Below are 12,163 nucleotides of genomic sequence, written 5' to 3' on the forward strand. Positions count from 1 at the left end.
TCCTAAGCCCTCATAGACTTACAGTTTTATGCACTCAAAAATCAAAAAGTGTCAAGTGGGAATGACTGATATGACCTCTTTTAATAGTTTGACACACCAGACCCACACACATCAAGTATCAAAAAAAAAAAAAAGAAAAGAAAGAAAAATCATACATTTTGGACATTTGAATACTCCCTCGCTGCCACAGCTAAGTGGCAGTGATGGATGATATTAATCAGCCTGTGGGATCAGACTTCAACTCAAGGAGACAATAGTGTGGCATATGCCCCTGCTACATTTAATGAGGATTTTACAGTGAGAGTGGATGAGCCTCATTCCGAGGAGAGAGGGGATTCTGATGAAGACAAGTTGGAGGGCATTTGCATGTCAAAAAGCCCAGAGACACAAAGACAATAGAGGGATTAGCTCGGAGTCTTATAGAAACAGATGTCAATGTATGGAGTCTGACACCAGCCACTGTTTCTGGCTCTGTGTTGCATCGCACCGTGGTTTAGATGTGCTTGTTAGACTGATTTAATAGAGGCGTCTCCAGTTGCGGTGTGTCTGGATGTTATCCTGGTTTATAAATAATAATATTAAAGGGACAGTTTAATGTTATTTGCTTCTTTTTTTGCCAAAGGTTAACATGTTGCTTTAGCCAGCCCAGCTGAGAAGAAAGCTGGAACTTGGGGAAATACGGTAGCTGGGCTGTCATATCATGGTCATTTCATCTATTTAAATGAGATTTATTCTGTAGACTGTAGGGCTTTGACATGTAGTGTTATCATTTAGAAACCCACTGACGCAAAGAACGAATATAGTCAGACGACTCTTGAGTGGCTGCTTCAAATCTACATATCAACATGTATATTTCAAGTGGATTTTTTTAAGGAATGCCTTCTCCTTCTTTCCCCAGCATCAGTCTTTCTTGATGACTTAGATCCTTGAGAAAATTTAGGGACCAGCTGTATCGCACAGTCTTGAAGTACCCATATGTCTCCACTCAAGTGAAATTGGAAGCAGCCAGTCAAGTAAAAATTGGACATGTGTGGGTGAGTGTTTGAGATGACTCTCGTTTGCAGGGATAATGGCTTTCTTGGTGTGAGGCCCTGTGATTGGCTGATTTCCACGTAGAGATAAAATTATATCTCAAATTGAAAAATCAACATTATATACTTCAAACAATCCTGATACAAGATTTGCAAAATTGCATTTACGCTGTTGACATGCATTTGTTGTGTATAATGACAGAGAGAACACTGATTGGCCAGCGGGGGCAGCACCTCCCTAAAAAAAAAAGCATACCCTACACACCTTATGGTTCTCACTCCATCAGCCTGCCGTGGGCTTTCCGAGTCCTGTAATGGAATGAGTTGTGTTTTTGCAGAGCAGACAGGCAAGCAGGGGGAATAAAAATGAAAAAGCAATCACTTAAATTTAAGAGGATGCATGTGTTGTGTGTGCGTGATGATGCATAGCATTGTTCTGTCATGCCGCCATCACTGTCTCCTCCCCTAAGCTCCAGAGGCACATCTATCCCTTATTAGCCCCACTGGTTGCTGCAGGTTGTCACCCAGTTAATGGCTCCTGTTAGATTTGTCTTCAGCCACTCAGACAGCAGCCGCTGCCACCGCGTGCTGCAGCGCTGTTATTATCACTATAGGCGGTGTAAATGAAGCGTGCTGTATACTGGACATGTATATTAGCTTCACCCCGCCTCCTTTGGGGGGGGGGGGGGGGGGGGGGGGGGGATTGCTGTCAAGCAGATGAACAACACTGGGTCTGAATCTCACCATCTTCTGCAAATGGTGGTAATCTAAAGGAAACCTATTAGAATTTTTATTAATATTTTCTGTGAGTAATCAGCTATTACGTTGGTGCACGCTCATATTAACTATAGCCAAATATTAAAATAATAAGGCCAGTGTACCTAAAAGTGATCATATGCATTGTTGACTTTGCAAATGTCAGAGTGGGAAAACACAGCTCTGGCTGACGGCACAGAAGCCCCACCCACCTGCTGTTTAAACTTTGTGAGGGGCAACCAGTAAGAAAGCTGCCTGTATGCAATGGTTTTGCTCAAAAAGATCAGGACACCAGAGTTATTTTCTGTACATAAAAATGAGCTTTTATTGAAACTTTTGTATAAAAAAATAGCGACATCCATCCTTCACAGCCACAAGTCACACAGCTAAACTGAAAGGGTCTCCGAATATGAGGCTATGTGACGAGTACGAGCTCCCCATAGAACTCAAATGAATCTCGACAGCACAGAAAACCAGGTGGATTTCTCTGAAACTTAGTCATTCGACATTAACAGACTTCTTAAGTATTTAAATAACATTCAAAAATCCTCTTTTTCAAATTTAAGTAAACGTTTTATTCTGCTTTTACAATGACAACTGCTTTCAGTGCATCTTCCACATCTAAAAAAAAAAAAAAAAAAAAAAGTTGAAATGTAAAAATAAGTTATAGAGGAATGCAAACCAAAGGCCAAGTAGGATATGCAAAAACAAAAACAGAAAAAAAAAAAAAAAAAAAAAAAAAAAAAAAAAACTGGGGGATTTTTTAAGCATAGACAATAAATAAATAAATAACCACAGAGTGTGGGAATGTCTACATGTTTACGAATAAATTAAATCCAAATGGGGGGAGGGAAGAAAATGTACACACAAATAAGAGGAAAAACAAACAAACTACACACTATACAATATTTGTTTGAAGAAAAAAAAACAAAACAAAAAAAACAAAAAACATTTGAGTCCATGAATATTGCATTGATTGTGCATTTCACACCCCAAACCCTGAGGAAGGCCAGGGGTGGGGGCTATGTAGTGTCAAGCAGTGAGATGATGGGAGGCAAAAAAAAATATAAAAAATGTATGCGTATATATAGAACAGACAAGTCAGGAGGGCTATGAACCCTGGAACAGGCATTTGAGGCCAGAGCGGGAGAAAAGGGTGGGCTGTGTGTTGACATTTTGTAGACATTCAGAAAAGACAGGATCCAGTTTCCAAACACCTGTTCAGGCTATAGAGTGAGTGAGCAGCGTTAAAGAGAGCGACACAGAGTCAAGTTGAGTGTGTTTCAAGTATTCCATTGCCAGGAAGAGCCCCCATGCCCCCAACCTCCTTCTCTCCTGACTATTTCTACTTTAGCCTCTCAGCTAGGTGCTGGTTGGCTTACAGTGATGGAGAGAGGGAGGACAGAAGAAGGAAGGGGAACAAAACAAAAACAAACAAAAAAAAAAAAAAAGAGCCTAAACACCCCTTCCATCACAGCAGAGACAACTTAACTGTCACGCTGAGGGCTATTCCAAGAAGAAGGAGAAAAAAAAAAAAAAAAAAAAAAAAAAAAAAAAAAAGGAAAAGAGAACAGTTTCTGACAAAAGTCCCCCCGCCCCTGAAAAGCAGCTTTCCAAAAAAAGGCACTCCAAAATCAAAATTAAAACATTTAAATAAAAGGGTTATGTCCATGCTCTATGAGAGCAGCCATGTCTGAATAGGAGGGCCTTGCCAGCTGTGTATACCAGCCTAGTAACAAAACAAGTAAAATTAAAATTTAAAAGTGGGGAGGGGGGGAATAAATAGTGCTGGTAAGACCGCCCAAACAGCAAAATGTTTCCCATTAGGAAACAAGTAAAAATCAACTGAAAGGAAAAGAGGGGATGGGACTATAAGATAAAAAGAACACATAAGTAATAAATTAGAAATTCCCTACAAAAGAGGAAAATTAAAGTACATTTTTCTTGCCGGGCCTGCTGGGTCAGAGGGTCCGGTTGCAGATCAGTCCTATCCCCACCCCTTCTTTTCCCACAAAGTCTTATTTGTTTTTTTTGCCCCCCCACAAAAAAAAAAGTCTATCAGAGCCTCCCTCAGAGGCTCTCCTTGCTCGAGCTTGTGCTTGATGAAGAATCTGTGTCGATGGTCCTGAGGCGGATGTCGCTGCCCACAGGCTCCTCCGGTGACTTGGGTGATTCTGCCACTGCCCTCATCCAGGGGTGGTCGCAGATCTGCTCCAGAGTGGGCCGGTCTGAGGGCCGCAGGGCCAGACACCATTTGATCAGCTGCTGGCACTCTGGAGGAGAAAACAAGAAAAAAAAATTAGTAAGAAAAAAAAAGAAAAAAGGGCCAACAAACTGAAAGAGAGAACCTGATATTTTGGATTCATCTCTACAGCTTATGTATACAATCACAGCACCAGAACACACATCCCCTTTTATTAAGGTTAGCTCTCTAGGGTGAGTGGGACTGGTACAGAGTGCACCAAGGGAAATCAAAAACAGACAAAAAAAAAAAAAAAAAAAAAATCCCAAAAATAAAAAACCTCAATTTTATTTATGACAGATAAATCTGTTTACCAGCCATTTGATCAGGTCATCCATTATGATTACAAGGTCTTACTCTAATGTGAATTGATTTATAAATATAGACCTCATGAGCTATACCAGTAACCATGGCTAGAGGGCAACAGAGTGAACTCATGTGTTAACACTCACCAGCTGAGATCCTCCTCCTGAAATACAGTCTCCCTCTTAGGATCTCCTCGTCCTGCTCAAAGGGGATGTCTCCGCACACCATGTCGTAGAGCAGCACGCCTAATGACCAAACCGTCGCAGAGCGTCCGTGGTATCTGTGAAAGCGGATCCACTCTGGTGGGCTGTAGACTCTTGTACCTGTGAGAGAACAAAGAGGGGAAAAGAGGGAGGTGAGTTACGAAACAGCAGGCGGGAGAGAAAAAGAAAATTGAGAATAATGTGTCTGAAATAGCTGAGTCATGGTAGTAAAGCTTTCCATCTTTTCCTACGCCACAAAACACAAACTGAGTGACCTGCCTCCATCTCCCCTCCTCCCTTCCCTCCTGGAAGGAGGAACTTGGTTACCAAACATGAAAAAAAAAAAAAAAAAAAGCAACGTGAGCCCATCACGTGAACTACAGTCTCCGGTTTCACAACAAACAGATGTTACGTGGCACTGACCAAGCATCCACAAAACACAACAGTGACTCAACCTTTACTGAAAGGGAAAAAACATTAAAAGTAGTCTCCCTATCACAAGACGAGGATGATTCACAGATTAAAAAATGGCCACCAATATGATCATTATGCTGTGAGTCATATCTGCGATATGAGAGATCTTTTATTTACTTTTAAATTAGCAACATCCTTTAATAGATCATCGATAAGGAAAACGCAGAGAGACTCTGGGAGAAGAAAACCCTCGACCAAAAACAGACGACTGCGTCAGCGCCTCGTGAACGCCTCCATATCTGAATATAGCACAGCGGGGCACCAAGGGCAAACACAACGCAGCCCACACGGATGCGTATTCATCAAAACAATACACACGTCCAGCACTGAAGCCTCTCGCATAAGCGATGAATTAAATTAGACAATTTTGTTAACACACACACACAAAAAAGGAGCGCTTACTTACCATCGAAATCGGTGTAGACTGTGTCCTTGAGAATCGCCCCTGAGCCGAAATCGATAAGCTTGAGCTCCCCGGTGCGTAGATCAACCAGCAGGTTTTCATCTTTGATGTCTCTGTGTACCACGCCGCAGCTGTAGCAGTGTCTGACCGCCTCCAAAACCTGTCGAAAAAAGCCTCGAGCCGTGTCCTCGTCCAGGGCACCCTTCTCAGTAATGAAGTCGAACAGATCCTTCACGAGCTCCGGCCTCTCCATGACGATGAGCCAGCCGTCCGCGCGCTCGTAATAGTCCAGCAATTTGATAACTCCGCGAAAAGACGAGCTGACCTTCTTTAGCAGCAGGATCTCCAAAGGCACCATAGTACCGTTCTGTAAGGGGGCAAATTGAGGCATTTATTAACCATGGAAAAAATTATTTTTTTCTTGAATGGGGGAAAAAATACAATATAGTTATATAAAACCACCCAGCAACAGCCGGGGAGGGGGGTGGGGGTGTTTGCAAAACAAACAAAATCGTCGGCGGATGACTACTTACAATTGTGCCCCACTCCGTCACCCGCTCCTTGGCGACATGCTTCACGGCAACCTGAAATCACACAGAAAAGAATACAATGTGAGCGTTAATTATAGGGGACACACATCGTGTTTCCTGACAGAGAGAACTAGGGAGCTGAGAAATACCCCACTTTCATGGCGCCACATGCAAGACCAAAACATAGACCCCCCCCCCCCCCTCGATCCCGTACTTACCGGTGTGCCGTCAGAAAGACGGTTGCCGGCGTACACAGTTCCGAATCCGCCACTTCCCAGTACGGATCCCACTTGGTAAACCTTCTCGAAAGGCTCCTTCTCCACTTTAACTGCAAGGGGGGAAAAACAAAATAAAACGGGGAATGTTATTTAAAAAAAGGTGAATGCAGCATTGCGAGGTTAAACTTGTTAGCTGTACGAACTGGTCAGCTGCAACCGTAGTAGCACACTTTGTTCAATTAAGAATATGCTTCCGATTTATTAGCCATTACATTACAAATCCAATATAAATGAAGTTAAAAGACGCCTCAAGTGTAACGGTAACCTACCCGGCTGAAGCTGTATTTTCACTGGTAGATGGTCCATACTCGAGTGATTGCAAATATGCGAAAATGAACCAAACTTTGACAGCAACATATTCGAGCTGAAACGACCGTGTAGACGACCTCTATTCAATCGCTGTGAGTCCGAAGAAACAATATAAGTAAGAAAAGAAGTGGGTTCAGACGCAGTGTAAATGGTGGCGCGAACCGTCTTGGCTGCGAGCAACTGTTAAATCCAGTCCAGCAGTGCGCCAACTCCGCCGCACCGCGCCCGTCAAAGTCGTGTCACGACCGCGAAGTCGCACACCGTTCCCCAAAAACCAGCATCAAATATGACTCCTGTGTCTCGACTCAGGTATCTCCGATAAAAACAGTCCTCTTAAGAATTTAAAAAAAAGAAGAAGAAAGGGAAGCCGACCACTCCGATGTGTATAGTAGTCGTGCCGACAGAAGAGTGCGTTTAAAGGGCCTCTGCGGCGGACTGTTGTACTGAACAGTGGCCGCTGTCTGAGCTTTGGCGCGGTCTTCCCAAGCCAATATTTTGACGCGCACTAGGAAAACGATATCCCTCCGCCACCAACACAAGTAGACACTATCGTTTAATTCGCGCGTACTTTCGGGACCTTTTGCCACGTATGCATTCCCATGTAGCTACTTAACACGCGCCACAATTGTATCATACTTTTATTCGAAAATATCCTTGCAATATTAATTTTCGCGGCGCACTACTTTCTCGTAGTACGAGACGCCCATGAACATCGTCTGGAAGCTTTGCGCTGTGTTCGCTATGAAGTTGAAAGGCAACGACCAATTAGATATCATCTATAAATACCATGTTTCGCATTTGGACCAATCCTGGAAAAGTTATTCTAATAAAGCAGGCATTTGAGCTCACGTGGCGGTAATTCTGATAGGTCCTCTGCCGTCCCTCTGCAGAAACGCATATTTTGTATGGCTGGAGGGGAAAGTTCAGCCTTAAGTGTTATTCACCGCCTGCTGATTACACGTTGTTATGCAGCAGTGTGTACTCACTCATGTTATTTGTTTTGTTTTTACAACCCAGGAGAATTCCCATCACTTAAAAATGAGCAGTTTTTTTATTTGTGAGACCTATAATTTAATGTTTTTTTGTTTTGTTTTTTAAATGAGCATGGTCATATATCCAAGATAAGAAAATTATTATTTCTGTTTAAAAAATAAAGTGTTATTAATGCTGCAAAAACATTTTCAATAGAGTTTGGTTATGTGTGTGTGTGTGTGTTGCGGGGGGGGGGGGGGGGGGGGGGGGGGGGGGGGGCACTGGAATGAGTTAGAAGCCTAAGATGATAAAAAGCACTGAATGTCATCATTTTTTAAAAAGTAAAAAAAAGGGCCAGAGGAAGACATCCTGCACAGGTCAACCGGTCCATCACAGCAGAGGTGGGACCAAGTCATTGTTTTGCAAGTCTCAAGTAAGTCTCAAGTCTTTATCCTCAAGTCTCAAGTCAAGTCTCAAGTAATGTCAGGCAAGTCAGAGTCGAGTCTCAAGTCACTGGTGTAAAAGTCCGAGTCAAGTCACAAGTCTGAAACTTTGAATTTCAAGTCCTTTCGAGTCTTTAAAAAAACAAACGAAAAAATAATGTTGCAGTTATATGCTAAATGTAAATATTAGACCATGTAATTTTAAAATCTGTGTTTTTCTCAACACATACAAAATAGTGAACTTAGAAAATATACACAAATTGTGAAATTGCACCTCTTTAAAATGCAGCTCAATTAAACTTAGCTCCAAGAATAATTTTCACCGACAGTTCTGAGATACGCTGCATGTTATTCTTGGATGCGGTTGTAGGACCAGCTTTAAAATCGCATGACAAAAATATCATACACATTAAAAAAAACTGTATCACCAACGTAGCCTGGAAAACATTTGCTAGTTAGATGAAGTCAGCTATCTCATCTTAGCATATTTATATGCATATTTATAATTATACGGTTCTTGGAGTGAGTGCATACACTCATGAAGTTTAGTAACTTCCGGTCACTGCAACAAGCCCAGGTACAGTTTACCGACGGATGGGTGCAGGACCTTGAAATGCACCGTGTAGAACGAAAGACCATCGTACGTATCATAAGTTTACCAGTCTCACAAATCGTCTTCATAAATACACATTCGTTAACCGTTTATTAATAGGACCTTTGAGCTCAACGGTAATTAATTAGTAGTGGAAATAATTTCTGGTAGCATCACAGAAATGTAGCAGTGACAATAATATTGTATGCTGTAATCGTACTGGACAATTAGTGATACAAAAAACCTGTTTTATCCTGTGAATAAAAGTATATGTTTTTGTCAATGTACCATAATAACAGAAGCGAAACGCAATATTGTGTCAGGATAATTTACTATTTATGCACAATAAATAAAGGAGCATAGCACGACAATTTCTGTTCAGCGCCAGACTTGCTTGTAACCTATATCACCAATTATGTTAAGAAAAATGACGCATTAACTACAACAGCAGACTGACCTTTGTGTAAATGCTTGGAGCAGACTAACCTGTGAGCTGGAGTGTTCTAGGACGTTATATTTGATCTTTGAATGGCTGCAATCCAGTCGCCTCTTTGTTACTTCGGAAACATGGCTCGAACAATTTCTCTTCAACGACGTAATCCGATAACAACCGATCTCTTTACCCGTCGGCTTCCCGTGGCTGTCATGCGACCGGCTATTGCAGTTAATAATACAACGGCTTCTTGACATTTTTGTGTTTCTTTTTATCGCTGTGTGACTGATTTTAATTGAAAGCCTGCGTGCGCTAGTACCGCTTGCCACGAGTTCCCAGAATCCTTTGCGGTTCTACCCGTGAATGACGTCACATTTTCAATCTCCATATAATATGCATGTTAAATTTTATATTTGGGGTAAGATATCAAGTCTTTTCAAGTAAACCGGTTCAAGTCCAATTCAAGTCCCAAGTCATTGGTGTAAAAGTCCAAGTCAAGTCACAAGTCTTAGAACATTTTTTCAAGTCAAGTCTAAAGTCATAAAATTAATGACTCGAGTCTGACTCGAGTCCAAGTCATGTGACTCGAGTCCACACCTCTGTATCACAGCACTAGAGAGACAGACACATAGTCTCAAAATCCCATTTACAGCCAATTTCGAATCACTAATTAACCCAGCATGCATGCCATTGGACTGTGGGAGGAAGCTGGAGTAAACCAGAGAGAACCCACACAGGCAAACAGTGAACATGCTACCTTTTTTCTAGGAGTGCCTACCTGCTCAAGTCTATCAAATTAGCACTATGTCCATCAAAAAATAAAAAACTTCCAACAGATTAATTTTTCATTTAATATTAGATGTTTTAAGGCTGAAGTTGCACTGTGGTGGTTACTTTTTATTTTCAGTGACAAATAGGTGTGATGAGAACTATTCTGTTGCTAGTGAAGGAAGAAGAAAGCTGGCCAGGACTTTTCCCAGGTTTATGTAACAGGATGATCCATGCATGGTACTAGTCACTATACTGCCCACATATATACATGATCTAAACTAATATGATAAGACTGGAACACCCCGAACAGATCACGCTGCACTGTTTTGCATGGAGTTTCTACAGATATCACAGGCTGCTTTCTATGCCTAATAATAAATTAGGTCAATACAATGTTGCACACAGGCAAGCTTGTGTGAAATCCAAGCTTAGTATAAAGATAATAGACCACAAAAACATAATCAGTTGGTCAAAGTTAGTCGAGCCAGCTGCCCCATTTCTGAATGTAGACTTTTCACTTTTGCACATCAAATGTCCCCTTGGCTCTCAGTGAAGTTTCCACTTTTTATATTATGTTACCTGTGATCCTCTGTATGTGTATGTGTGTGTTTAGGCTATGCGTTCGTGTGTGTGACTACTAACTAAATATAACCATCGGAGTTCCAGGGAATGTTATCTCACTATAGACCTGCTGGCTGCAAAGTTATGTAAATGTGTGCACACACACAGACACGGGTTGCATTTAAGAACAGAGTAAGAGCCTGTAGGCTAACCTGCTGTGTTTTTACCTTTTCAACCAATGATGTCACACGCTGCTTCATGTGATGAACAATTTGACTAAGGAGTTGATGCTATCAGCGCATTTGTGCATTTTGTAGCATAACTTTATATGTACAAGATGGTGACAAGAGAACCAAAGTATTGATCCCCTCAAGAAAACGTGTCAAGAGGTCACACAAAGGCTTCAGGCACTTGCATTTTATTTTTTTCAAGGATAAGCTACTATGTACATGGAAATATGGAGATATATGGGTGAACCTCAAGGGTTCCTATGCTTTTATCTTGTAAAACATTTGCATAAAAGAGTTCAATCGTTTAATGGATAATGCTTCAAAAGGAAATTTGTTCCCTGCAGCAGCACCCTCCGCCTCTCCTGCAGGATCATTCTGTGGTCACATATGTATTTTGAGAAGTATTACGGCTCTGACCCATGCAGTTATTATTAGTAATTGCTCACGATGCTGTAGATCTTCGAATTAAAGCTTCTTTTCGGCAGTCCTTTTGCCCCGCAGTTTCTCTCATACAAAGCTCCTCCCACAGTCCAAACAAATCGGCGCAGATGAACTGGAATGGCTGAATTACCTCCAGCTACTGCTGAGTTTTTAACTCACTATGATTCTTTCCAGCGTGGTCTCTTTTCATTTTTACTACTATAGTGTCAATCCACCTAAATTTACACTCAAGGCTCAGTACAAGAATTAGCACGTACTTGCCATTTTTTCCAAGATAATCAAGTGCAACATGCGGACCACAATAATACTCTCATCCACTCTCATAGCCAATGGAAATTGGGCAAATATGCACAGCAGCTGAAATGATATTAGGTGATAGATCCATGTAGTGCCCAGGGTGTTTACTGCCTATCACCTAGTGCCTGCTGGGCCAGGCTCCAGAAATCACATGATCCTGGACATGAAATAGATATTACAGTTGGATAAAAAGGGAAACCCCCTCCACCCCCTTTTCTCTGTATGTCCCTTAATGAGGTGCCACTACACAAAACACCTGCTGTGCTGCTGCTACTATGACTAATTAGAGCACAATTGTACTGGTTGATGGTTTGAAGCAGTGTGGCAAAGTGTGAAGCCCTTGGATGTAAAAAGGCTTTTCCGCCTCACAAGTCCCCCCATGGAACATAACCTAATGTGTTTAACGCACAGGATGGATCTCCTTATCTTATTATCCACAGTATTATGTATTGATAAATCCCTTAACAAGGGCCAATTAGGTTATGAAGTATTCATAACCATAATCTTTTCTCTCTCCCTCTGTCTCGGTGATGTGAACCATTTGAGGAGCAAGTGAGGCAGTCAGGCAGCGGGCCAACCAGGCGTGCTGACAGCAGAAGCGCGGACAGCTGTTTTGCCGTAGCTTGATGCGAATGCATGCTATGCAGTTGTTCACAGCTCTCATGGGAAATCATCATCAAGGCTTTTATTTATGTTCACCAGTCGTTTGATCTGTGGATGTTGGATATAAAAGAGAAAAAAAAAAGAAGGGAGGGAGGGAGCAGAGACTGGTTTGTGGCCTACTGAAGGCTGACACTGTCCACCCATTCCCTATTCATCTCTCCTATTTCTTCATTTTTCCCATCTCTCCCTTTTTTCCCACATTCCTGGGATGTCTCCCATTTTCCTTTT

At 41.9% G+C, this 12,163-nt stretch overlaps 1 protein-coding gene across 1 annotated transcript; it reads right to left on the reverse strand.

The window, feature by feature from the left end:
* Positions 1 to 3,327: 3,327 nt before the first annotated feature.
* pim3 (Pim-3 proto-oncogene, serine/threonine kinase) lies at positions 3,328 to 6,975 on the reverse strand. Its single transcript, XM_080887631.1, has 6 exons — positions 6,493 to 6,975; positions 6,164 to 6,273; positions 5,949 to 5,999; positions 5,419 to 5,782; positions 4,482 to 4,658; positions 3,328 to 4,060 (listed from the first exon to the last, which is right to left on the reverse strand). The coding sequence occupies exons 1-6, from the start codon at positions 6,578 to 6,580 to the stop codon at positions 3,858 to 3,860; spliced, it is 993 nt and encodes a 330-aa protein (XP_080743757.1). The 5' UTR covers positions 6,581 to 6,975; the 3' UTR covers positions 3,328 to 3,857.
* Positions 6,976 to 12,163: the final 5,188 nt, after the last annotated feature.

This window comes from Rhamphochromis sp. 'chilingali' (assembly GCF_963969265.1).
Source record: "Rhamphochromis sp. 'chilingali' genome assembly, chromosome: 7".
Taxonomy (NCBI): Eukaryota; Metazoa; Chordata; class Actinopteri; order Cichliformes; family Cichlidae; genus Rhamphochromis; species Rhamphochromis sp. 'chilingali'.

Coding starts and splice junctions, on each gene's coding strand:
- pim3 (XM_080887631.1), bottom strand. CDS start 6,580: ATGTTGCTGTCAAAGTTTGGTTCATTTTCGCATATTTGCAATCACTCG. Junction 5,783..5,948: donor TGACGGAGTGGGGCACAATT/GTAAGTAGTCAT, acceptor GCCCCCTTACAG/AACGGTACTATGGTGCCTTT. Junction 4,659..5,418: donor AGTCTACACCGATTTCGATG/GTAAGTAAGCGC, acceptor GTTCTCTCACAG/GTACAAGAGTCTACAGCCCA.